Raw genomic sequence first — 24,833 nt, 5'->3', positions numbered from 1 at the left:
TTTTTTTTTGTTTTTTTTTGTTTGCAGCTTCTCCTCTCATGGGTGCGCAGAGCTTTCCTAACCTAACAACCACTGGTACCACCTCAACTGTCACAATGTCCACCTCCATAGTAACCAGCAGCAATAATGTAGCCACGGCAACTACTGGTTTGTCCGTTGGCCAGTTGCTCAGTAACACTCTGACGACCAGCCTGACCTCAACATCTAGTGAAAGTGACACAGGTCAGGAGGCTGAGTTTTCGCTCTATGGTAGGCCATGTTACATTTATTATTCACTCTCTCTTTTCCCTCATCCGCTGTTGTAGTACATGCCCTCTTGTCAGCTGATTTTATTTTTTGGCAAATTAATCTCTTAATTTGTTGTTTTTGCTTATTACTAAACTAATTCTCAGTCTTGTTCTCTGAATTCATCTCCTTGCATCTCCTTTTTTGCAATATGGAAGCTGATTATTTTCGTTGATTTTCTTTCACTCAGACTTCCTGGACAGCTGTCGGGCCAATACATTGCTTGCCGAGTTAGATGATGAAGAGGACTTGCCAGAGCCAGATGATGACGATGATGAGAATGAGGATGACAATCAGGAGGAACAGGAGTATGAGGAAGTTCTGGTACGGTCCAGGGTCAACCTTGGTTACCACGTTCATATTCATAGGGTAAAACCTGTTGTAGTTTCAATAATAGTACAGTGGAAATCCTTTGTTTTTGATTTTCTTCGTGTTCTTTCTGGGTTACCTGAAATTTGGCGGATTTTTTTTGTATTTTTTTACTTTGAATAGTGGTGTATTTATTGGTTAGGAATGTATTTGTCGTTCCTGTTGTTCTTTTATTATTAGTTTGTTTGCTCGTTTACTAGCATGGTTCCTCTGTGTAGCATGTTAGGTTAAATATGTGTTTCACATTTACAAGCAGTTGAGCATTATGTGTAAGAGAGCTATACCATTTTGCTTTTTCAATGGTGTCCTGAAAGGAGGAAGAGGAGTATGAAACCAAAGGGGGTCGGCGCAGGACCTGGGACGATGACTTTGTGCTGAAACGACAGTTTTCTGCTTTAGTACCTGCATTTGATCCTAGACCAGGACGGACTAATGTCCAGCAAACTACTGACCTGGAAATCCCTCCACCAGGTACTGTTGATGCTGTAGAAAGGGGATACATTCTTATCACTCTGCTGGCTGTTGTGTTGTTGTAGTATTTTTTTTAAAGCATTATAGTATTTATTAGTATGTTTTTCATTTATTTAGTTTTAGTAATTTTGTTACATGCTTTTGTCATTATTCTTTCTATTTAGCTTTAATTTATTTTTATTTTAGTTTTTGTCATTTTAATCATTTAAAGGGGTCATATGATGCTGCTAAAAAGAACATTATTTTGTGTATTTGGTGTAATGAAATGTGTTTATGCGGTTTAAAGTTAAAAAAAACATTATTTTCCACATACTGTACATTATTGTTTCTCCTCTATGCCCCGCCTTTTTGAAATGCGTCGATTTTTACAAAGCTCATCGGTCTGAAAAGCGAGGTGTGCTCTGATTGGCCAGCTATCCAGTGCGTTGTGATTGGCCAAATACCTCAAGCGTGTGACGGAAATGTTACGCCCCTCACCATACTATTGATGCCGTGTCCCGGCCGGAGCGACGAAACAAAAAAACATGAGCACCCATTACAAACGAGGCATTTGTTGCATCCAGTGGGGACCTAATTACTGATTATAATGACTTATACTGTATTTTTACGAGTTGCATCGCGCTGCGTCCACATGTGACGACGCCGGACTGGACTCCGCTTTCGTCCACAGTGAAAGCCGATCCGGCGATCCACAGCACTAAGTTGATGTATTTCCTCAGCGACCAGCACGGATCAGCTCTAGGCATGACGAAGCGGATATCGTCCTCTTTTGGAAGACCAAACAAAGTAGTTTCGCTTTCACAACGAAGCACACAGCGCCTTTCACGACATGGCGGCCGCAACAATACTACAGTGAGAATAAAAGTTACGCCGCCTTTCTTTGCGTGAAAATTTGGGCGCCGTTATGCAAATCTTCCCACATCGTGATGTAGACATGTGGGGCATGTTAGAACAAGCCTTTTTAGGTAGGAGTGGTTAACTCTTAACGTTTATAAAGAATATCGGTTACACTTTACTTGAAGGGGTGTGCATAAGACTGACATGACACCTTCATAATCATGACATGACATGTCAGTCTTATGCACACCCCTTCAAGTAAAGTGTTACCAGAATATCTCTTTGGATTTGAGACTTTAGTCTTTGCAACTTTACAGATCTTCTTTATGCACCAAGAGCTTGTAACACTCCAAAGAGAAAGGAAAAATTGAAATCGCATCATATGACCCCTTTAACATAAGCAAAAATTAGCAACATTACCTTGGCTACAAAATGAAAAGTAAGTTTTCATTTATTTTTATTTTTATTTATTTTTTTTTTATTTCAGCATTATTTAAATCAACAAATATTTATATTTTTAGTTAACAATAACACTGGTTGGCTGCTGAGCCAAGCACAGCAATCCATTGTGATTTTTACATTGCAAAATTCATGTTTAATGTGCTCACAGGTACACCTCGCTCAGAAGTACAGGAGGAGGTTGAGTGTACACCTTCACCCCGTCTGGCTCTCATCCTGAAAGTAGCAGGTCTAGGGACAACTAGAGAAGTAGAACTACCTCTCAACAACTTCAAGTCCACCATTTTCTACTATGTCCAAAAGCTTCTCCAGCTCTCATGCAATGGTGCTATTAAACCTGACAAGCTTAGACGCATCTGGGAACCTACATATACGTGAGTCAATCATTTGACAGTTGTTTTTCATATCAAAATGTTTCCATTTATGTAGTGTGTTCTCCTAGACATCCGTTTATAAACTTTTTTTTTTTGTAGGATAATGTACAGAGAATTGAAGGACACTGACAAAGAAAGAGAGAGTGGAAAGATGGTAATGACACATTTTTAACGTCTCTGCTCCACACTATCTCTCTACCTATCTTCCTTTCATTCGCTCTCTTCGGCTCATTAAAATCTTGGCTATGATTTTTCTGTGGCTGTCGACAATGTGTAAATGCTCCTTCTCAGTAAACTGTCTGTCAGCCATCACTAACCTTAAAGCCAGGTGACTGCGAAATGACTCCCAGTGGTATCTATTGTTAAATGCACGGGCTCTCTAGTGGTTAAACCTACTGTAATGCATGTGTATTGCGTGAGACTTTACAATCAGGAAAGACCAACATTTGGTTCTTCCTGTTGTAGGGTTGCTGGTCTGTAGAGCATGTGGAACAGTACCTTGGCACAGATGAATTACCAAAGAATGACTTGATAACCTACATGCAGAAGAATGCAGACTCAACTTTCCTGCGCCGCTGGAAATTAACCGGTTCTAATAAAAGTATTAGGAAAAACAGAAATTGTTCGCAGCTCATTGCTGCATACAAGGTATAAAATGCCATCGGATGTGCATATATCTATACATACCATCTTTATTTTCCCTTCTCTGTTTTTCAAGTATTTTTCTATTTCTTGCTTTACTGTCACTTGTGTAGCCACCTGTTAGACAGTTGTTGCTGTCCTTTTGTAAATTTTATTGCCTAAATGGGTGTAAATGTTGTACCATGAAAGTTTTTAGGTGTCATTGTGGACTTTGTTCTCTATTTGCTTTGATTTTTATTTTTTTGTTGTCGTCTTTGGCCATAAACTATATAATTTAGTAAGAATGCAGTTGTGATTGTTATAAAAGGGTTGGGAGGAAACATTACAAGTAGTTTGTGTTAACAGTTCATATGTGGTTTTGCAGGACTTCTGTGAGCATGGCTGCAGATCTTCAGGACTGAGTTCAGGAACGTTGTCCGCCATGCAGAGCTGTGACATTCTGAGTGCTGCACGCGAGCAGGCTCAGGCCAAGGCGGGCTCAGGACAGAGCGCCTGCAGCGTAGAGGATGTCCTGCAGCTCTTGCGCATCCTATTTACTATTGGAGGAGAACCGTCATCTGGCCGCACACTACAGGAAGGTAAGGAGTTTGTCCGCAGAGCATCGTCTTCAATCAGTTATTTTCTCTATTAGTATGCATTCATAAGTCACATTTCTTTGTGTAGATGTGGAAGAGCTGCAGTTCAATGCATTACCTGAGGAATTCACCAGCAAAAAAATTACAACCCAAATCCTGCAGCAGATCGAGGTAAATTGATGTGTTAATTATGCATGTTATATACATTGTAGATAAAATACTGTTCAAAAGTTAGGGGTCAGTAAGATTTTTTATGTTAGTTTGAAATAATACTTTTATTCAGCAAGAATGCTTTAAATTGATCAAAAGTGACAGTAAAGACGTGTAATGTTACAAAATATTTCTGTGTTTTTGTGTTGTCTTTTAGGAGCCACTGGCCCTGGCTAGCGGGGCTCTCCCAGACTGGTGTGAACAGTTAACCAGCAAGTGTCCTTTCCTCATACCATTTGAAACCCGGCAGCTTTATTTTACCTGCACTGCATTTGGAGCCTCCAGGTGTGTGATTTGTAGTATTGAAAGAGATTTTTACTTCATACAATATTCTAGAGTACTAAAATTGTGAAACATCGATTTGAGAATTTGCATCTCTCTCTCTCTCTCTCTAGGGCAATTGTCTGGCTCCAGAACCGAAGAGAAGCCACTATGGAACGTTCCCGGCCATCCACAACAGTTCGCCGTGATGATCCTGGCGAGTTCCGTGTAGGTCGGCTCAAGCATGAGCGTGTCAAGGTGCCTCGCAGAGAGAGTATGATGGAGTGGGCTGAGAGTGTGATGCAGATACATGCTGACAGAAAGTCTGTACTGGAGGTAAACGCCACAACATAATGTTTGCAGAAAAATTGTGGGGTCTAAAAATCTGAGACTGCTAGTGAAAATGCTTTTGTTTATATTATATTTTCATTGTACATATACCTGTACAGTTTTACTGCATTTGGCATGTCTTTTTGTTTTAATGATAGCAACACTTGAGCTCCACAAGTGTATGTAAAACATGATGATCATTCAGCACAATACAAATAGCATCTTGTGCAACAGTGGAAGGAAAAACATACAAAGGAGTTTGATGATCAATTCCATTAATTACATTTTTGCATAGAAAAGACTCCTAGAAATGATTTAGTAGTTTTTTTTTAGTAATCTTTAAATCCTGCAACTGTTTTTTTTCCAGGTTGAAATGTGAAAATAAATCCAGGTTTTCAGTGTAGTCTCAAGCTTTTCCACCACAGTGTATTGGCTAAGATATTTCTTCTGTTATTTCTGCTGTAAATATGACAATTTTGCTTCTATTTACTGAAATTGGGAGTGTTGATAGTTTAAACATAATTCATTTAGTAATTTCTGTAAGTTTCTCATTCTGTATGTTTCTCAATAAAAATTTATTTTTCTTTAAATTATATGAAATAATATTTTTATGTAATAAAATAATTCATCCAGTGGCTCCCTATGGCCTCCTGGTTGAGAACCACTGCTCTACAGCAGTTACAATCTGTTTCAGGCTGTTTGGTGAAGACTGATAATGATTGTTTTTTTTGCACAGGTGGAGTTCCAGGGGGAGGAGGGCACTGGTCTTGGACCCACCCTGGAGTTCTATGCTCTCGTGGCTGCAGAGTTCCAGAGGACTTCCCTTGGTATCTGGCTCTGTGACGACGACTTCCCGGATGATGAGTCACGTCAAGTAAGTATTTGACTGCTTCATCTTAAGGCACTAGCCCAGATATGACAGATTGTTTTTAATTGGCTCTGATTAACCCTCTGGCGCGTTTTGTTGCATTTTTTCCTTAACACTGAAAAGAACTTCAATTATTTGATCTTGATTTGATTTGGTCATTTTTTTGAGCGTACAAATAAGAGCAATACATCATTTGAATCTGTAAAGGGTCTACTTTTATTTGTATATACTCATAATAATAATAACAATAAAGAATAACAAAAAAGTTGCGTTTTCTGCCGTCTCGGTCTCCGTGAACTTCTTTCTAAAACGCGTCACTAAAATGAACCAAAACTCAGAATGCTTGACACACACATGAGAAATATATCTATAGAAAGCTTGAAGTGCCTACTTTTAAATGAGGTCAGTCATGTTAAAAACAAATATTCTCTGATAAAGTAATCCGTATGAAACCAACGCGAGGTCCAGTTTTTCCCGTCTGAGCTCATTATTTGTAATTTGATCACGGCCACGCGCAGCTCGTGATATTCATACGGTAATCATCCACGTGAGACGCGTGAGCCTGTAAACGCCCACATCACCTCCGTAAACAAAGCAAGAAGATTCATCAAGTTCATCTCAGATCATTTTTGTTTCTGGAAGAAGATGCGCTGAGAGGAATAAGCTAGAATTTACCTCAGAAGAAGAACGCGATGCACGGATTAAGCAGCGGAGGAGATCATTTCTGACGAGTAAGTTATGTTTCATTACTTGCATTAGTTGTTACTGTGTTATTGTGATGTAACTTGTACACATTTTACTAGTTAGACTTTTCCCAAACCATAATTCCTGACTAAATGTATGAAATCAAGTGAAACATTTTGAAATATGTTTCATTTCGTTGCATCTAAATGTCTCATGCCACCAGGGTTTTTTTTATGTTTTATAAAATATAAAACATATAAGTATTTACACTGTAACACTATGAATGTTAGTCTCAAATGTTTAGACCAATCTTTGCTGTGAAATAACGTTCATGAATATATGTAGATGGTTATAACATAACAATAATAATTTAGTTTCTCAGACATGAAATGTTTTTGTATTGTATAACACATACAAAGCATGCTTTTGTTTATGACTACAAAATCATGTTGTTTTTTTTGTTTGTTTTTTTAACAAGTTATGAGTGGCCAATATTAGTGATTGCTAATGCAATAATATAGTTGCTCCTGATATCAACATGCTAACAGATGTTTTTTTTGGTGCCCAGATACCTTGAAGACTTCTCTTCAAACTGTTTTTCTCTGAGAGCACTGTACCAACATCAAAAACTGTTCTACTACACTGGGCTGATATTCTACACAAATATGGTCAAATTAGCTCCTTGACTACTGGTGATGGGGCTGGGTTTTTTTCTTGAATGCATGGAAAGAAACTTCAAACACCTTGGAAATACCAGGTATGGTTTACTTGTTTCAACAGTTGAACAGGATTTGTTTCAGTAATGGCACAAAGGTGCGTGACTGTTCAAGTCTCTGTGTTTAGATCAGTGTGCCCAATTATGTGTCTTTGACCTTCATATATATGTTGTGTATAATTTGAATATACTGTATTGTAAATAAAATACAAATAATCAAAACCCACATTATTTACTCTCCTCACATTCTTTCTTACCTGCCTCTCAAGTCACAGTCACACTGATAGGCCGTTAGGGGTGGGCCCTTTGTCTCTCAGGTGTGAATCACTAAATATTCATGGCCATTGTCACTCCCTTGCATACGGCCTTTCTAACACAAAACATGTCTTACAAAAGTTAGATCAATGTATTGTTTTTTTGTGAATGAGTTGGCAGGATTATTTTCACATTATTTTATAGCAAAAACTCGAGTCTACCACACCCAGTTCTCAAAAGTCTTGTGGACAAATGTTCTGTATGTGTTTTATGGCCTTATTTTCAGTGAAAAATGTTATTCTTTCACTAACCATGTATAAACATTGTTTTCTCAAAAATAGGGCTTGGCATTGAGTTCAATACTTTTTAGGCACAGACCAAATTGCCTCGATACCATCGAGTATCGAAAAATGTCTTGTCGCTCTGTACCAAATTTCGATACCTATGGGGTTAATCATCATCGTCAGTGAGCCAATAAGCATACACCATGCTTTGTGTCTAATTCAGTGATTGGCTCTGGTGAGGCATCAAGGAAAACACATGTTTCATGACCATTCATCCACACTGTAGCATCATGCTACACAAGACAATTCATAAAATGTATACTATGCTTTTACTCAAAACTCGCTTTAAACCACCATTGAGTGTTTCCAATAACTTCCGATTGCAATCCTAATGTGTGTCTTGGCCATTTAATGTTGAAGAAACATGTTACTTGTAGCATTTTATATCAAGCTAATTGCTACACCTGCTTAGCATTTCTCATGTAAACACACTGTATTATTAAAATAGGCAGAATCTCATGAAAATCACATTCAAATCATATACTGTCATAATCGCGTGTTTGTTAGCTTCATGTTTCATCCCTATAAATATTTTTCTGGAAATGTAGTGCATGTTCATCATCGGACACAGGGTTATGAACGTGTAATACGAGGGACATATGAACAGCGAATGAGCTTCCTTTGAGTCAGAACGGCGATCGCGGAAGAGAAAACGGGCAGACGGCACTGGAAGCAGCTAAATGAATAGAAATGATTCTGTTTAAGCTATGCTTTTTAAAACGAAAACACACTAGGGACATTATTCCTGGGTACTTCATCAGTGAAGAGAGGTCTTGTCTGTCTCCTGAAAAAGTGGACATGCCAAATATATATATATATATATATATATTTTTTTTTTTTTTTTTAAAAGAACTGCTGAGTGATTTAAAGATCTTAAATATGCAGCAGTGAGCCTCACAGCACTGAAAACTATTTGATCTTTATTAAAACTATTTGCACTGATTTGTGTCGGTTACATTTTGTTCCTTTGTGCAGTGGCTCACGAGAGTCTTTGAGTCTAAAAACCTCAACAAACTAAAAAAATAAAAAGTTTTGAGGTAATGTGTAATGCAAGTATTTTGAGGTAATGTAATCTTGTTAAAATGGATTTCATAAAATTGGTGTCAAATAAAGTATCGTTCAGGAACCGGTATCGATATCGAACTTTTTTGAATGATACCCAGCCCTACTCAAAAACACAAACATGTACATTCATGTTGCCTATTAAAGAACTGCTGAGTGATTTAAAGATCTTAAATATGCAGCAGTGAGCCTCACAGCACTGAAAACTATTTGATCTTTATTAAAACTATTTGCACTGATTTGTGTCGGTTACATTTTGTTCCTTTGTGCAGTGGCTCACGAGAGTCTTTGAGTCTAAAAACCTCAACAAACTAAAAAAAAAAAAGTTTTATGAGGTAATGTGTAATGCAAGTATTTTGAGGTAATGTAATCTTGTTAAAATGGATTTCATAAAATTGGTGTCAAATAAAGTATCGTTCAGGAACCGGTATCGATATCGAACTTTTTTGAATGATACCCAGCCCTACTCAAAAACACAAACATGTACATTCATGTTGCCTATTATTGTAGCACAGTTTGTGCTGAATACAGTGTAATCAGACTTTAGCCATTTGTTTTCTTTAGACACATGTTTTTAAGATACTGAGGGAAAAAAAGCACATGTCAGGGCATGTCAACTTTTCCAGGGCCCCAAAACCCCTTCAGACCCCAGAGGTTTAATTAACTTTTTCCATTTTTTTATCAGGTGGATCTGGGCGGAGGCTTGAAACCACCAGGCTATTATGTGCAGCGTTCCTGCGGCCTTTTCCCTGCTCCCTTCCCTCAGGACAGTGATGAACTGGAGCGCATCACCAAGCTTTTCCTGTTCCTTGGTGTCTTTTTGGCCAAATGCATCCAGGACAACCGGCTTGTGGACCTGCCCATATCCCAGCCTTTCTTCAAACTGCTCTGTATGGGCGACATCAAAAGCAACATGAGTAAGCTACTTTATCAAACTCGTGTCGAGTCGGATTGCCACTTCTCTGAAATCCAGTCCGAAGCCTCCACCGAGGAGGGTCAGGACACATACTCAGTGGGTAGCTTTGATGAAGACTCCAAGTCCGAGTTCATCCTTGACCCACCCAAGCCCAAGCCACCAGCTTGGTATCATGGCATCTTGACCTGGGAGGACTTTGAACTGGTGAATCCTCACAGAGCACAGTTCCTGAAAGAGCTGAAGGCACTGTCTGGGAAGCGCAGGCAGATCCTGGGCAATAAGAGTCTGTCAGAGGATGAGAAGAACACACGGCTACAGGATCTCATGCTGAAGAACCCTATGGGCTCTGGCCCACCCCTTAGTGTAGAAGATCTAGGGTGAGAGATAAATATCACTTTACCTAATTTTCTTTGATTAATATACAAAAGTAATTTACAGTCTCCTTGTAATATGTTATGCAGTCTCCTTGTGTTATACATTTAATATTGTAATAACAGGTAATTATACATAATTACAAGCATATAACCTAAACCGAACCTTAACCATACAGTAAATGCATGTTAATATTACTCAGTACTTAATTGTGTAATTATACTGTAACAAGGACACGTTTAAAAGCATAACCTAAAATTAGTTTGTTTCATGTTACTTCCTTGCTTTGTGCAGGGTATTTTATTTACTGACGTTACTCATTTAATGTTTTATTTTTGTTATTAGATTAAATTTCCAGTTCTGTCCATCATCCAAAGTACACGGTTTCTCATCCGTAGACTTGAAACCCAATGGAGAGGATGAGGTAAGTCCCATGTTGTCCTGACACACCATCTAGTGTCCTGTGTGTACTGTTGTACAAAATCCCGATGATCCAGCCATTCAAAACAGTCTACCTCTCTATGAAACTGAAATCATTTTTTGTGGGTTTGATTATTTTGCGTATTTGTAGTTATGCCAATACATTAATTATACCTGTATTGGTATAGCAGTGCTATCACCCTTAGAACCTCTGCTTCTTGTCATCTTGATCAAATTAAACTACTGTTCAAAAGTTGTGGGTCAGTAAGATAATTTCTTCTATTTATTTATTTATAGCAAGGATGCAATAAATTAATCAAAAGTGACAGTAAAGACTTGTGCATTATGTAAAAATCCATGTATAGATTCATGAAAATCAGTTTTTTCCAAGTAATATTTTTTTCACAAAAAAAAATATCGCTATATCCAGAAATATTAAGCAGCACAACTGTTTTCAACATTGATCATAATCATTTTTTCCTGAGCACCAAATCAGCATATCAGAATGTTTTCTGAAAAGTCACGTGACTCTGAAGTTTGGAGTAATGGCTGCTGAAAATTCAGCTTTACCATCACAGGAATAAATTACAATTTAAAATATATTAATAGAATAAAACGTTATTTTAAATAGTAATATTTCACAATGTTTTTTTTAACTCTATTTTTGATCAAATAAATGCAGCTCTATGAGAATAAGATCTTACCGACCCCAAACTTCGGAACGGTGGTGTATGTGTCTATTTTAAACACACTGCTTGCTTAGTATCTGTAATTATGTAATTCACTGTTTTTGGTGTCATCTTTTACGGAATAAGATATGAATGCTAATAATTCTGCTGTCCTCTCATCAGATGGTCACCATGGAAAACGCAGAGGAGTACGTAGAGCTCATGTTTGACTTCTGCATGCACACAGGAATCCAGAAGCAAATGGAAGCCTTTAGAGGTATGACAGGATTGGCAGGCCTCAAATACGCTCATGCCCTGTACTTTCAATACGCTGGAGCTACACAGTTAAAGAACATGTAATCTGGCTGTTCAAGAGAGAGACATTTCAGATATCAATTTATTATGAATGAGCTTTTTTTACAACATTATTCTTTAGTTACAAATATGTTGCTAAATGTGAAATGTATAAAAAACACATACACACAAAAAATGCAATATGTTTGATCTTTTGTTCTAATGGCAGTCTGTATTTGATTTGCTACAGAGGGCTTTAACAGGGTGTTTCCTATGGAGAAGCTCAGCTCATTTAGTCATAAAGAGGTGCAGATGATCTTGTGTGGCAACCAGTCTCCATCCTGGACCGCTGAAGACATTGTTAACTACACAGAACCTAAACTTGGCTACACGCGGGACAGGTAGACACTACTGTTATTTCTCCATTTTATAATATTTCGTGTTTTTTCCCCCCCCTTTTTTAAATGTAAAAAAAAAAAAAACTGTTTAAGATATGGAGCGAAATTTATAACATGCATGTAAATATATTGGTACTATAGTCATTATCTAATGCAATATTGTAGTAGTAGTGTATTAATATACATATAATGGCTGAATAATATGGTACATGTAAACCTCTTTGAAATAAAGGTTTCATGTTCAGCTTTCCTAAATTGTCAAATATATTAAATAACTTGCTTGGCCACATTTCATACAGTATATATCATGCTGATGATTAAATTGTATTGCAGTCCTGGTTTCTTGCGCTTTATTCGAGTGCTGTGTGGAATGTCATCTGATGAGAGGAAAGCCTTCCTCCAATTCACTACAGGCTGCTCGACCCTGCCCCCTGGTGGACTGGCCAACCTCCATCCACGTCTCACAATAGTCCGGAAGGTATGCAAGCATGCAATTTAATAAAATCTATCATGCTAAAACACAGCCAATTAAGATAACAACTAAGAGTCTCCCTTCATACCTGCTTTTGTCTTTTCTCCTCTAGGTTGATGCTACAGATGCCAGCTATCCTTCAGTCAACACGTGTGTGCACTACTTGAAGTTGCCGGAATATTCCTCCGAAGAGATCATGAGAGAGCGCCTCCTCGCTGCCACTATGGAGAAGGGCTTCCACCTCAACTGAGCATGCTCTCCCTACATCATTGACCCCAACTCCCATGCTGGTGAAGCCTGTCGTGTTTTGTTGCAGAAAATAAACCTGTGCGCTGATGAAATCCTTTTTCCCTAAGCACCTCACATGTACCCAAATAAACAGGAAAACAGTCCCACCACAGCTCCACTAGCTCCTGAAACCCATTAGGGTCTCCTCCTCCACTGACGGCTTCACAAGGCCTTTCCCAGGTCACTCTACCGCTTTAAGGGCTTGAGCCGCTGGCAGCCAGGGTAGTCTCTCCTCACCTACTGTGTTTACTGTCATTACACCAGGTTCATTGTACATTTTGTCATGGATCATCTTTTTCAGACCCAGATATCACCATCTGCAGCGTCAGACCCTGGACACAAGCACACCTGCTTCTGTAGAGCTAACTATAGAGTGTTTGGGCATTTCCTTAACAGGTTTTAAGTTTTAGTAGTGCCTGCATTGTTGAAATATTAGGATTTTTTTCTTTCTTTTGTTTTACTTAATCTGTCTACATTCAATCATGCACATGCTTTTCCTTTTTTGCTTCCGTTACTGTGTGAGTATGTTTTCAACTGTTCATTGCCCTGCTAAAGGATCAAAGACCCTGAGTGCATTTGTGTAATTTTACAATAAAGCTATAGATACAGAAACACTGGTTCTGTGTGCAAGGCACATTTAAAAAAAAAGAAAAGAAAAGAAAAAAGACAAAGCAAAAAGCAAGCGTGCTTTCCCTTGTATTTTCTTTGTATATTATAAACATTTATTTAACTCAAGTTGCAGTTTGAATTAAACAAATATTTTCAAATGTGTATGCTCCAAAAATAATCATTAAAATGTTTGCAAAGTATCAATACTGTCTTGTTTGCTTTTTCCCAGCTGATGATGAACTGACACAAATATTTCTGTTCCTGAATGTGATTCACATTTTGTTGTCTGTAGTTCCTTTATTAAGAGGAACTTTTAGACATCTTTGACAATGCATTGGGATTATTACCGATCACATCAAAAAAATTTATAAACAATTTAATGGAAGATGAACCCTAAGTTTAGACTAGTGAGAACCCTTTATTTATAAGATTGGATCAGCTTTCAGCCATCTTGTCCAGGGCCAGTAGTGGTGCCAGTATCCGGTTCTTGTTTGTCTCCACAATGTGTCCATTCAGGATCATTTCATCAAGTATAATGTGCACTTTATCTAAATTGAACATGATCTGATCGTGCATTAAGGAATGAAACCCTCCTATAAATACACATGTATCACTGAAGAAATAATCATAGCCAAGATTGGTCAATAATACTTAATGTGTAATTTCATTTACAAAAGGATACATCCAACTCACTCTGAGAGAGAAAAAAGGAAAACCGATAAATCAATCGTAAGTGAACATAAGACATTTCATTTATGTCTTTACTCAAAGTTGTAATATTCCATCCTTAATCAAAAGGAATCAGTACTCACCACACGACTGAAATACTTGTCTAACACCTCGACGAAGTTGTGCACAAGTTCATAGATTGAGAGTTCATTCTGTGTGAAAGAGGGCAGAGACCATAAATCAGATTTTAAAAAAAATACTGATTCCCAATGATTATGCCAGTAATTAGAACATTTCCCCAATAATATAGCGAACCTCATTTTCAGTGATGCCAACAACAACAAAAAGTGCTGCGTACTGTCGATAGACCAATTTGTAGTCCTTATACTCCACAAATGAACACTGAGGAAGAAGAAAAAGAAAAGACTAAGACATCTGGAGTTCAGCAGCAGATTTTATTTCTCAACAGTCAAGTTTGAAGATTTTAATTTTTTTAAATAAAACTCAACCACAGACTTGAAGTCTACAAGGTGGGTGACTACTTGCATATGTCAATTATATGTGTAGATATACATTTCTCATACAGTAATGCTTGCATAATGTGTACACTGCTTGATGTTTCTGTTGTTTATCAATATATCTCCCCTGAGGGTCAGTAATATTTGCATGTCTGTTTAGTTGTCTATATTCATAATATTTTGCACGGTAAACAATGGCTAGTGATACAAGTAGTGTGGTTAACCATTCATTTGAAAGTAAATGTGAAACGTGACTGACCTCTTCCTTCCTCCGCGCGAGGCATCCCCTGACCACATCAGCTTCCAGAGCTGCTCTCTTCCCCAGCTCCACTTGTTCATAATACTTGGATAGGCGAGTCTGCCCCTGTTTGTTGACCATAAGTAGGAACTTGATCATAGTCATTCAGAAGAGTGGCCACTGCTAGAGAGAAGGAGAAATTACGTCATTATGTCAGCAAACAACTGGAAGGGTATAAAAAAAATAGCGCAGTTATTTGTAAACTGATTAATAAAATAATTTTTGGTAAATAACAATTTTCACCAAAATACCACAGTTACCACAATTATTCTTACTACAGTAAAATTATTACTGCTAAGTGAATTGTTTGACAGAGCTGGTCATGAGGGGGCGACCTGCTCCATGTAGAAAAATACAGCTTTTTTTTCATTTTCATTTGAATATTTCTCACAGTGGTTGTTAAATACTTTAATTATTTTTATTTTTAAAGAGTGTGAAATATTTGAAATGAGCAAAAGACAAGTGTACCTTTAAAAAAAAAATTTTTTAATCTGCCCTACTATATATATATTGCTATTGTCAATGCCACATTTTTATATATAAAAAAAAATAGAAATTACGCCAATAGTAAATCAAATGATCACAGTTGTTATTTGTAAACTGATCAATAAAATACATACATAACCAATAGTTTTCACCAAAATATCAGTTACCACAATTATTGTTAATACTGTAAAATGTTTAACGGTAGATTTTTTTTTCACCTTTGTGTACATCATTGGAATATTTTTTTCAAACGTGCTGTTAATTTTTGTAGGAACAAATATTTGAAATAAACAAAACAGAGCACACCTTTACATTTTGAAAAGAAAAGAAAAAAAATCTCACTATATCAGTTGAAGCTATTTGATATTTGACTTACGTCCGCACTACGTTATATATGTATATCTAATTTTCAAGGCCATATTTTAATATCGTCAGGTACAGAGCTCGTCATTGATCTGGTCGTCCACGCATGCGCAGTGTCCGCCCGGCAGTCTGTATTCGGATGACTTGAGACAGCGCAGGGTTGGGTGAACGCGTCCCATCATGCAGCGCGCGCGCCAGTCCTCACTCACATACACACCCCCGCAGTAGGACACTCACATCCAGGGATTGGACTAATGGCGGCCGGCAAATCCGTGCGCTGACACGAAATCCACTACAGCCGCTCGGGTGCCAGCCTATTTCGTGGGGGGGCAGGGCGACGTCGCATCGCTACACGAACGGTAAAGAAGGGAGGGCTGAGGGGAAACAATCGGCGACTTCTAGCAGGACTTTACTATTTTTAAACATGGATGAACAGCCCGGCGGAGGAGGAGGAGGAATGGCCGCCCAGAGACAGCAGCAGCAGCAGCCCGCACCGCAGCAGGGCAACAACAGCATTAATCCCCAGATCGCCAGCTCTGGAGGAGCGCCTATGGTTCAGCAACAGCAAGACGAGATGCCCAGGCCCCAGCAGTACACTATCCCGGGGATTTTACACTACATCCAGCACGAATGGGCCCGTTTCGAGATGGAAAGGGCGCACTGGGATGTGGAGAGGGCCGAGCTCCAGGTACAGACCCGAGGATTTGCTGACACACTAGTTAGAAACCCCAAGTCGGGACATTGATCGCCATCAGATCGGCTGCTTTAATCGAAGACTTAACGTTGATTTACTAAGCAATTTACTACAGAGCTCGCGAGCTTCCTGTCCGCCCCATTTATGCTAAACTTACACACTTCCATTATAATAAACGAATCTGTCTGCACTCCAAGTATGCGTGACATGACATTTAGTATGCTTACATTTTAATACAGCGATCTAGTGCGTTGCGTCGCTCGTAGTGTGGATGGGCTGAGCTAAGCTAAGCTAATATGACATCGCTGTATTAACGATATTACGCGACACTCGGTACGATCGAGTCAGATTGTCTTACCCTCGAGCACAGGAGCCGATCTAATAGTCGTTGTTGCGGATTAATCGTGTCACGAGAAGGCATCTGTCAATGAAAGCCAGCAGACTTTGTCAACTATTCTCTTGTTCTGCCATTTTGTTTTGGTCAATATGGCGCCCGTATGGGTCGCTTCTTGTATTGATCCTTCCTACTAGCGCTCACTTTCACACCCCACTGTAAAGGCACACTGTTTTTGTGACACACTATATCCGTTCTTTTAAAACGATAAAAAGTAAACGAAGCCGTTTCTTTCTGATTAACCTGAGAGTTCACTGGAAAAAGATATTAGGCAGAATGACAGCGACAGTCACCATTCACGTTCATTCTGTGGGAGGAGATGCAATGCAAGTAATGGAGACCGAGACTGCGAGTTGCTAACATTTTGACCAACATCTTCATTTATACTTCACATAAGAAAGTTATAAAGGCTGGGAACAGCATGAGGGCGAGTAAGTGATGACTTAATGTTCAGTTTTGGGTCAAATATCCCTTCAAGAGTGTTGTGAGCGGAGAGTCTCGCTAGTTGTGTTCCCTTTCTGATTAGCATGTTTAAATATCTGAATGTATCAGCAAATATATTTCACCATCATATTAATTTGTTCACCCTGATGTTTTTACCAAACCAGTATGACTGACTTTGTGCGACACAAAAACAATTTGACCAGTTTTGTGTGTGCAGGTTGTTTTGACAGCCATACCTTTAACAGCTGCAATAACTTGTTCTTAATGGAATAGTGTACTCAAAGATGAAAATTGTCATCCTCATGTGTCTCCAAACCTGTATGACCGACATACGTACTTCTGTGGGACATAAAAGAAAAATATCTCCACATGACAAACAGACAGCTTCTTAGTTTACATTTTTATTTTGTATGAGCTGTGTTTTATACATTGCAACACTACTGTTTTTGGGTAAACTATTACTTGAAGTGTTATGTTACCTGTATTAATGGGTGTAGCGGTCATATTTTTAAAGCCTACTAGAGCTGAGAGTGGCAGTTTAGCTTTTGTGAATGAGGAAAAGGAGCTGGAAGGCCTGGGGCAGGACGTCTTCCCTTAGGAGGCTGAGGAGTTTTCACCACCCCTGTACAGACTTGTTCAGTGACATACTTTCAGGATGACTCCCAGCTCAAACTTAATGGGCACTTTTCATTATTCAGAGCAAGTCAGCTTGTACTCTCCCACACTCATACCATCCAGGTTTTCTCAGAAAAAGGGTTGGTCTTGTTTATCTGCTCCGCATTCCATGTTTCAGATGTTCACTTGCCACCTAATCATCAGACTCACACTGAACAACATGCCACAAACAAATGAATTCTAAAAGTTAAACCATATCGAATCATGAATCGTTATTAAATATGAATGTTTTGATTCTCCAGCCTTGCATGCAGATGTTTGTGTCCATTATCGGGAGCTCTTCCATGCATTTAGCATCTTGTGTATGTGTAGGAGACATAGCTAATGTTATCGTAATGGGATAGTTGTTTAGTTCTGCTTTGACAATGTCTGGCTCTAATTGATGTGAAACTGTTCTTGTCAGTTTGTTGGGCCTCGTAGGCATAGCTGCTAGCAGAGATGTCCTGAGCAGTCACATGGGGAAAGGGCCTGATTTGTGTTATCTGGGTTAGCTCAGGGTTTGTAGGTCATGGTAGCACCATCTTCAGAGTCATGGCTCTCCAGCCATTAGAGATTGTCAAGTGCAGGTTTTATATTTGTCACATTGTAACTTTCATGAATGTCTATACATCTCTGCCATCATCTTCTTCATATGTTAACATCTGACAAGTTCTAACTGAAATCAAAATGATTGCCAAACAATTCAGAGTCACACTTACTCAGTCACAGGTATTCAACAGCATTTTTAGCTTCTATTCAGCAGTTTAATAAAGCAGTGCTATTTTAGTAATATTTACATATCCTTAGAGCTAGACGATATGGCCAAAATTGATATCACGATATATATTTCTTAATTTCGGTCGATACGATATAATTTCTATAATCTGAAATAGAAATCTTTTGTAACATTATAAATGCCTTTATCATCACTTTTGATCAATTTTAAGCATCCTTGCTAAATAAAAGTATTAATTTCTATAATTTCTTTCCCAAAATGTTAATAAAAATTATACTGAATGGAATAGTGTATAATGTTACAAAAGCTTTTTATTTCAGATAAATGCTGATCTTTGGATCTTTCTGTTCATCAAAGAATCCTGAAAAAAAAATGTACTCAACTGTTTTAAATATTGATAATCAGCAAATCAGCATATTAAAATGATTTCTGAAGGATCATGTGACACTGAAGACTGGAGTAATGATGCTGAAAATGTACCTATGTATGATCACAGGAATAAATTACATTTTAAAATCTATTCAAATAGAAAGCAATTTTAAATAGTAAAAATATTTCAACATTTTACTGTTTTTGCTGTACTTTGGATCAAATAAATGCAGGCTTGGTGAGCAGAAGAGAATTCTTAAAAAAAAAAAACATTAAAAATCTTACTGTTCAAAAATGTTTGACTGGTAGTGTAGGCTGATTATTCTTATAGATTGAAACAAATGTGCTTCAGCCAGAAAAAAAGGGTATGAAAAGTGCTCCGAGTCGCTGCAGAAAACAAAAAAAATTGAACAACAACAAAAACTGGAAATGTTGCTGGAGACGGGCTTATTGAAAATGCAAACTCATTCTCTGCCAGCAGGAGGTGCTTTTAGAGTGATGAAACTAGTGGTTTCCGCAGTAATGGCTGTAAACAAAGCAGCTCCGCTCATGAACGCTACTTTATCAGATCAAAATGCCATCTAAACTATTCTGAAGACAGTCGGTTCCCTTCAGAGATACATTCATATAAAACACCCGCCGTGTTATGATTTTGAAACGTGCAGTGCTCATGTTTATTCAACGAAGTTAAACGGCACAAATAAATCAATGTATGGGAAACTGGTAATGCATATCAGAAATGTGTTTAAAAATCATATCACCGTTATTGAAAAAAATTATATCGCAATACATATTGATATTGAATTATTGTCCAGCCCTACATATCCTTATTGTATTTATTAACATTTTGAATTGCCTTTTATTTTATATTTTCAGTTTTCATTTTAGTTTATTTTTGTTTTGTTGTTTTTGTAGTTTTGTTATGTTTTTTTTCTAATTAGCTTTATTTTTAGTTTTAGTTGTAAATGTAGTACTTCAGTTTAAACTCATTTTATTTGTTGTTTGTTGATTTTTAAATATAAAACTTTGAAGTGATTTATGTGTCGGTACTTTTTTAACATCTCCAGCACATTTTAACAATACCGTGATAATACTGATAACCGATGTGATCATTTTGGTCACTATAATCGTGATAAGACATTTTCATACCGTTACATCCCTAACTGGAATAGACAAGTAATTAATATCAAATATCTTCCATTTGGAACAAAAAAACAATTAGTTTGTGTATTTCTTCTTCACTAACAAATATTGTCAAATATAGTCACTTTGCTTCCACTTTGTACCGCTCATGTACTTTGATCTGAAATTTCGTGAATACAGACAAACAGCATAATAAATGCAGTCAGACGTCCTATAGTCTAACCCTAACCAGTCAAGTGTGATGACCAGAACTAACTCTTGTATAATGGTGAATGTTGTATTTTTTGGAATTGGCATATTGTAGTGGCATCCAGTTTTAATTAATCATTTTGTAACAATATTATGCTTTCTTAAATAGACTTTCATGCTGTTTATTTCTAACTGAAATATGAAGTTTTGTTTCAGATGTGCTATTCGGTTTGGTTTATACACATTTTACTTATATAAACATTGTACTATTACATTTCCAGTATATTTCCATTGTACTATTATTAAACCCATAGGGTCCCCTCTTTCAGCTGTTTTTCTCCCACAGCACTGAGTATTTTTAGTGTCTGTGTTCAGTTCACACAGCTGAAATGCTGTTCTGCCGATCTTTAAATCTGGTAGGTGACAGAGAATTCCAGCAAGCATCAGAGATGCTTGGGGCTGTGAGCAGCCAGCTGTTCCTGACCATATGTACTAGCCATTCTCACACTCTGCTGACACTAGAAATGCTGTTTTAATACAACAGTGTTCCATAGTATTACCTGCCAGCACTAGGGTTGTACCAATAGACAATAGTATCGTGTATCAACGATAGTCAGAGATATTGCCAATGGCTGATGTCTTTGATGATATCAAGAAGATTATTATTATCAGAGATGCACCAATCCGATACTCAGTATCGGTATCAGCTTCGATACTGCCATTTTCTGCTGAATCGGGTATTGGTCAGATCCATATTCGATATTGTGCATATACTATTGTGTTATTGTTAAGCCCCACGAAAGGCACAAAAACATTATAAAGCACCATAAAGTTTCCGTGTACTATATTCCAATTGTTTTGAAATCGTTCCATAGTTTAATGTGAGGTACGGATGAATATTTAAGTTGTTAAATTCAAATTGACGTAAACTCTTCTCTCCGCTGAAGCTGTCAGTCATCCTCCATTCAGCTTTCAAACTGTGCGTCGCGTTCAGTTATTAAAGTCAAAACGATGAAACTCTCTCCAAGATCATTCAATGTTCCTATTATTATATTTGATCTGTAGATAAAGATAAATGGTTCTGCATAAAATAACTTTATCTAGCTGGAGTTTAATACTATTTCTGAATCATGTTACTTTCTGCCGGGTGTCTGTTAGATCACAACACTGTAGTAGAGAGCAGAGCACTATAAATTGTTCTTCACACGCGCACAGTAACTGAAATGTAAAAATGTTAAAAGAAAAGACTATCACAGATTAATACACTACACATCAATATCTCATCTCTGTGCTTTGAACTTTTCTACGCAGAGAGCTGTGATTTCATGTTGACTCAAGTGCATCATTCTGTGCACGGGATGCACATAAACGCTTTGTGCCGCTCTGTATTGGAGCCTTTCATTTTAGATTGTTAATAGCCTTTTTGTTCTGTCCGATCTATCATATGCTGCTGCCTCATTACTGTGCTATACATTTAAAAGAAATGTCTTTTAATTTTATAGTATATATTTATACATAAATATATTTACTTGTTTTTCATGAATGTATTTTACAACAATACAAAGAGCCATGTGTACCTTTTTACCAGATTTAGTCCTACACTTATTGACTTTTATTTGTTCCCCACTAAATAATGTTTTCACTAAATGTTTAGATTTGATCAAATTATTGTGCGCTCATCATTTTTCTAGAGTAACTTTTGCTGCTGAATTATCCACTAACATAGTTTATAATAGTATTTTTGTCATAGATTATGATTATATATTTTTTAATTTATTAATTTTCTGTATAATGAAGTTGTCTACATTTCGTAGATTGTGTTAAATGCAAAATAGTGATGATCAGTTCAACGCACAGAGGTATAGAAATTCTACATTGATTTAAAAAAAACTGCTAGTATCGGATCGGTATCGGCAAATACTCAGAATTTTTGGGATCGGATCGGTATTGAAAAAATGGTATTGGCGCATCCCTAATTATTATTATTGTTGTTATTATCAGGCTTGTATTATTATCTAATTAATATTAGGGCTTGTCTGTTCTATAGTATTTCTTTTTACACGTTTTTAATGTGTTGCGAGTTATAACCAATCACACATGATTCTGATGAGTTTATGAATGCAATGGCCAATCAGAAGTAGGGGGTGTAAGAAAATATCGATACACGTGAGTATCGCGATATTTTGTTTGGTGATACTGTATCGATTCTCAAAAACGGAATATCAAATTAAAAAAATTCATACAAGATTCATGGAATTTGTTTCGTTTTGAGTTCATATCCCGACCGCTAGATAGCAGTCTTCATCTCTGAACTTTAACAGTGACAGGAAATACTAGCATTAGGGCACGCCACTAATGTTAGCATTAATATCGTTCGCTGTCGGTGTACAAAGCTGAAGTGTGGCACATTTGAGCTTTTGTGGTAACATCCACCCTGGGACTGCAGCGCGGGCGCCACCTCGGTTCCGCCGCTTGCCACGTCCCGTGTGAAGAGCCTTCGCACGGGGTGCGGTGGGCTGTAGGTTCGGCTGCAGCTTTCTCTTGTGTTGGGGGCGTTTTTTGCAGCTGGGGCGGTGCTCGCGTCACGGTCTCGGCGATTCCGCGTATTTCATTTATTTTCCATGTATTTATAAATACAAACTGAAAAACCTGTGAAATCCAAGTTGAAAGGTTCTGAGAATGTTTAACATCTGTAGGCCTATTTATTTTATTGTTTTACAATTGTTTTGTTTTCTTTAGGAATCCTGCAACCACTTTTTTTTTCATTGATATTAAGCAGATAATTCTTTTGTTCAGATCAAAATGTTATGACGTATGTTACAATTGTAAACTTAAACTGTGAACCTTTAAAGCAGTGTCTAAAAATATATATGGTCTTTTTTTATAAAATAAATTTTATACATATACATTTAACTAAAGAATCTTGCAAGCACTTTAATTTCCCCCCTTTACATACTGCACAACAAGTTGTTCAATAACGGATGCACCGAATGTTCGGCAACCGAAATTATTCAGGCGAAAATAGCACAAAAAGCAATTTTGGTGTTCGGCCGAATAAGCGAAAAGACAGAATAAATTGTACTGAACAATGATATGACGCGATCAAATAGCAACCAGTGTAGAGTGAGAGGCGCGCACACTTTATTATGCAGCACACACGTCAGCAGTGTGAAAAATCATTACAAGCACCGACAGCGAGAGACTGTTTAGGACTGCGTCGCATGTCTTCAATGAGAAGAGGAAGGGGTGATTGTTGCTGGTTACTGTATGATGATTGAAATCATGAAATGGCCTTAAACAATCAGTAAATAAACTGCAGAACGTTATGTTTTCTAATCGACGCACGCATTGCATGTATTCTGACAGCGCGTGCACGAACTCACAGCAGATCTGCTTGTTAACCAGGGTTCAAAGTCCAAAGCGCGAGGAAAATCTGCGCTGATACAGTCGTCAGTTGCTCAGTCACATTTTTATGAATTTTTACAAGGCATGTGACAATGCGATACGTACGACGTATTCGTAATGAGACTCATTTATAAATCTGTTGTCAACAAAAATAAGCATTAGGCCCTTTCGCACGGCTTTATTTCCAGAACTAAACGTACGGTACTAAAGTACTGGGACGATTTTGCGCGAACTATTTTCCAGTACCATTTAAAGGGTTGCATTCGCACCGAGAGTATGTACTAAGAAGTGACGTAAGCCGGTCAACAGCGACGTCATATGTGCGCGGCGTTCAACAACAGAAACAAAGAAAAACAACATTAACAACAGGAGGATGGAGGACGCTGTGATTGGAGCTGTGGGTTTCACAGTGGACATGGAAAGTCGACGTATACGTAAAGCGACTGAAAGAACGGAAAGGAGGACTAAGAATCTCCAACGACAACTGGCAGTGCTACATTTTCTACAAGTGCCTGCACTTCAGTGTCCGTCCATCTATCGCTGATCTCCATACTTGCGAAATAAGTTGACATGCTTACAGTATGTTTACACGGAGTTTTAAATCATGGCGGGTGAGGGCGTTTTCATACGCGTTTGGCCAATCAATGTCTACTTACGTCACGATTAGTACCAGTTGTGCTGGTTAGACCCTGCTCCGGAGTAGGAGCTAATTTGGTTCTCGAAAAAGGCAGTCCGGTACTAAAATCGCTCCCAGTTCCGGCGGTGCGAACACGTCGAAAAGTGGGTAGTTCCACAATTAGTTCTGGTACTATGAAAAGGTTCCTGCGGTGCGAAAGGCCCTATTGAGCTCTTCCTGCGTGTTTCTGCCAAAATAAAAGTTGAGAAAAAGCAAGAACTCTTATCAACATTCATAAATGTTTGTATTGTAAGTTTACTGTTGTTCTGTAAAATAAAATAAAAAGTAAGACAATAATAATGATAATAATCATTACAACAGCTATGTTTTAATACATTTATTATAACATTCACACATAGTGTTCAAATTAGGATCTGTAATATTTTCTAATGTTTAAAAAGCAAGGCTGTTTTAATTGTACAGTAAAAAAATAAATACATGCCTGATTCAAGAAGGGGGTCTGATGGCCAAAAATTATTATTTTACTAACTTATTAATTTTAAGTTAAATTGTGCTTTGTTGGTATAGTGTCTGCTAGAATGTTAAAAATGTTTAGTGTTAAATATTTTTAAATGGTTGTTTTGTAATTTATTTTTTTTCTTTGAAAAGCAAGACAA

General features: G+C 37.7%; 3 protein-coding genes across 10 annotated transcripts in view; 2 read left to right on the top strand and 1 right to left on the bottom strand.

Annotated features, from left to right (window-relative positions):
• LOC107582380 (E3 ubiquitin-protein ligase HECTD1-like) overlaps positions 1 to 13,207 on the top strand; it is a 37,199-nt gene extending 23,992 nt beyond the window's left edge. For 4 of the 6 annotated variants that reach the window (XM_016268209.1, XM_016268224.1, XM_016268192.1 and 1 more), the window contains 17 exons: positions 28 to 249; positions 476 to 654; positions 969 to 1,125; positions 2,573 to 2,795; positions 2,895 to 2,949; positions 3,261 to 3,443; positions 3,802 to 4,015; positions 4,101 to 4,183; positions 4,380 to 4,507; positions 4,618 to 4,819; positions 5,550 to 5,687; positions 9,427 to 10,034; positions 10,375 to 10,453; positions 11,301 to 11,394; positions 11,662 to 11,812; positions 12,143 to 12,287; positions 12,394 to 13,207. In XM_016268209.1, coding sequence (XP_016123695.1) covers positions 28 to 249; positions 476 to 654; positions 969 to 1,125; positions 2,573 to 2,795; positions 2,895 to 2,949; positions 3,261 to 3,443; positions 3,802 to 4,015; positions 4,101 to 4,183; positions 4,380 to 4,507; positions 4,618 to 4,819; positions 5,550 to 5,687; positions 9,427 to 10,034; positions 10,375 to 10,453; positions 11,301 to 11,394; positions 11,662 to 11,812; positions 12,143 to 12,287; positions 12,394 to 12,531 — 2,999 coding nt within the window. In that variant the 3' untranslated portion in view covers positions 12,532 to 13,207. The remainder of the gene's footprint in view (positions 1 to 27; positions 250 to 475; positions 655 to 968; positions 1,126 to 2,572; positions 2,796 to 2,894; positions 2,950 to 3,260; positions 3,444 to 3,801; positions 4,016 to 4,100; positions 4,184 to 4,379; positions 4,508 to 4,617; positions 4,820 to 5,549; positions 5,688 to 9,426; positions 10,035 to 10,374; positions 10,454 to 11,300; positions 11,395 to 11,661; positions 11,813 to 12,142; positions 12,288 to 12,393) is intronic. The other 2 variants (XM_016268217.1, XM_016268232.1) reach the window with 2 other exon arrangements.
• Positions 13,208 to 13,478: 271 nt separating this feature from the next.
• Positions 13,479 to 16,771, bottom strand: LOC107582370 (AP-4 complex subunit sigma-1-like). Of its 2 annotated transcripts, none has more exons than XM_016268179.1 (6): positions 16,565 to 16,771; positions 14,625 to 14,783; positions 14,163 to 14,249; positions 13,991 to 14,059; positions 13,861 to 13,872; positions 13,479 to 13,742 (listed from the first exon to the last, which is right to left on the bottom strand). In XM_016268179.1, the coding sequence occupies exons 2-6, from the start codon at positions 14,766 to 14,768 to the stop codon at positions 13,614 to 13,616; spliced, it is 441 nt and encodes a 146-aa protein (XP_016123665.1). In that variant the 5' UTR covers positions 14,769 to 14,783; positions 16,565 to 16,771; the 3' UTR covers positions 13,479 to 13,613. The 2 variants fall into 2 exon arrangements, with proteins under 2 accessions (XP_016123665.1, XP_016123655.1); XM_016268169.1 differs by having other exon boundaries at positions 14,625 to 14,786; positions 16,565 to 16,770.
• LOC107582353 (striatin-3-like) overlaps positions 15,634 to 24,833 on the top strand; it is a 36,246-nt gene continuing 27,046 nt past the window's right edge. For both annotated transcript variants that reach the window (XM_016268160.1, XM_016268152.1), the window contains exon 1: positions 15,634 to 16,200. In XM_016268160.1, coding sequence (XP_016123646.1) covers positions 15,937 to 16,200 — 264 coding nt within the window. In that variant the 5' untranslated portion in view covers positions 15,634 to 15,936. The remainder of the gene's footprint in view (positions 16,201 to 24,833) is intronic.

The sequence above is a fragment of the Sinocyclocheilus grahami genome, unplaced genomic scaffold (genome assembly GCF_001515645.1).
Source record: "Sinocyclocheilus grahami isolate Dianchi unplaced genomic scaffold, SAMN03320097.WGS_v1.1 scaffold4.1, whole genome shotgun sequence".
Lineage (NCBI taxonomy): Eukaryota > Metazoa > Chordata > Actinopteri > Cypriniformes > Cyprinidae > Sinocyclocheilus > Sinocyclocheilus grahami.
Note: the sequence above shows the minus strand (reverse complement) of the source record. Positions and strands in the feature narration are given on the sequence as shown.

Bases quoted from the DNA above. Each gene is read 5' to 3' on its own strand.
- LOC107582370 (XM_016268179.1), bottom strand. From the start codon at position 14,768: ATGACTATGATCAAGTTCCTACTTATGGTCAACAAACAGGGGCAGACT. The intron at 14,250-14,624 runs GTCAGTCACGTT...CTTCTTCCTCAG, and splicing joins TCGCGCGGAGGAAGGAAGAG to TGTTCATTTGTGGAGTATAA. The intron at 14,060-14,162 runs GTTCGCTATATT...TCTTTCACACAG, and splicing joins TTGGCATCACTGAAAATGAG to AATGAACTCTCAATCTATGA.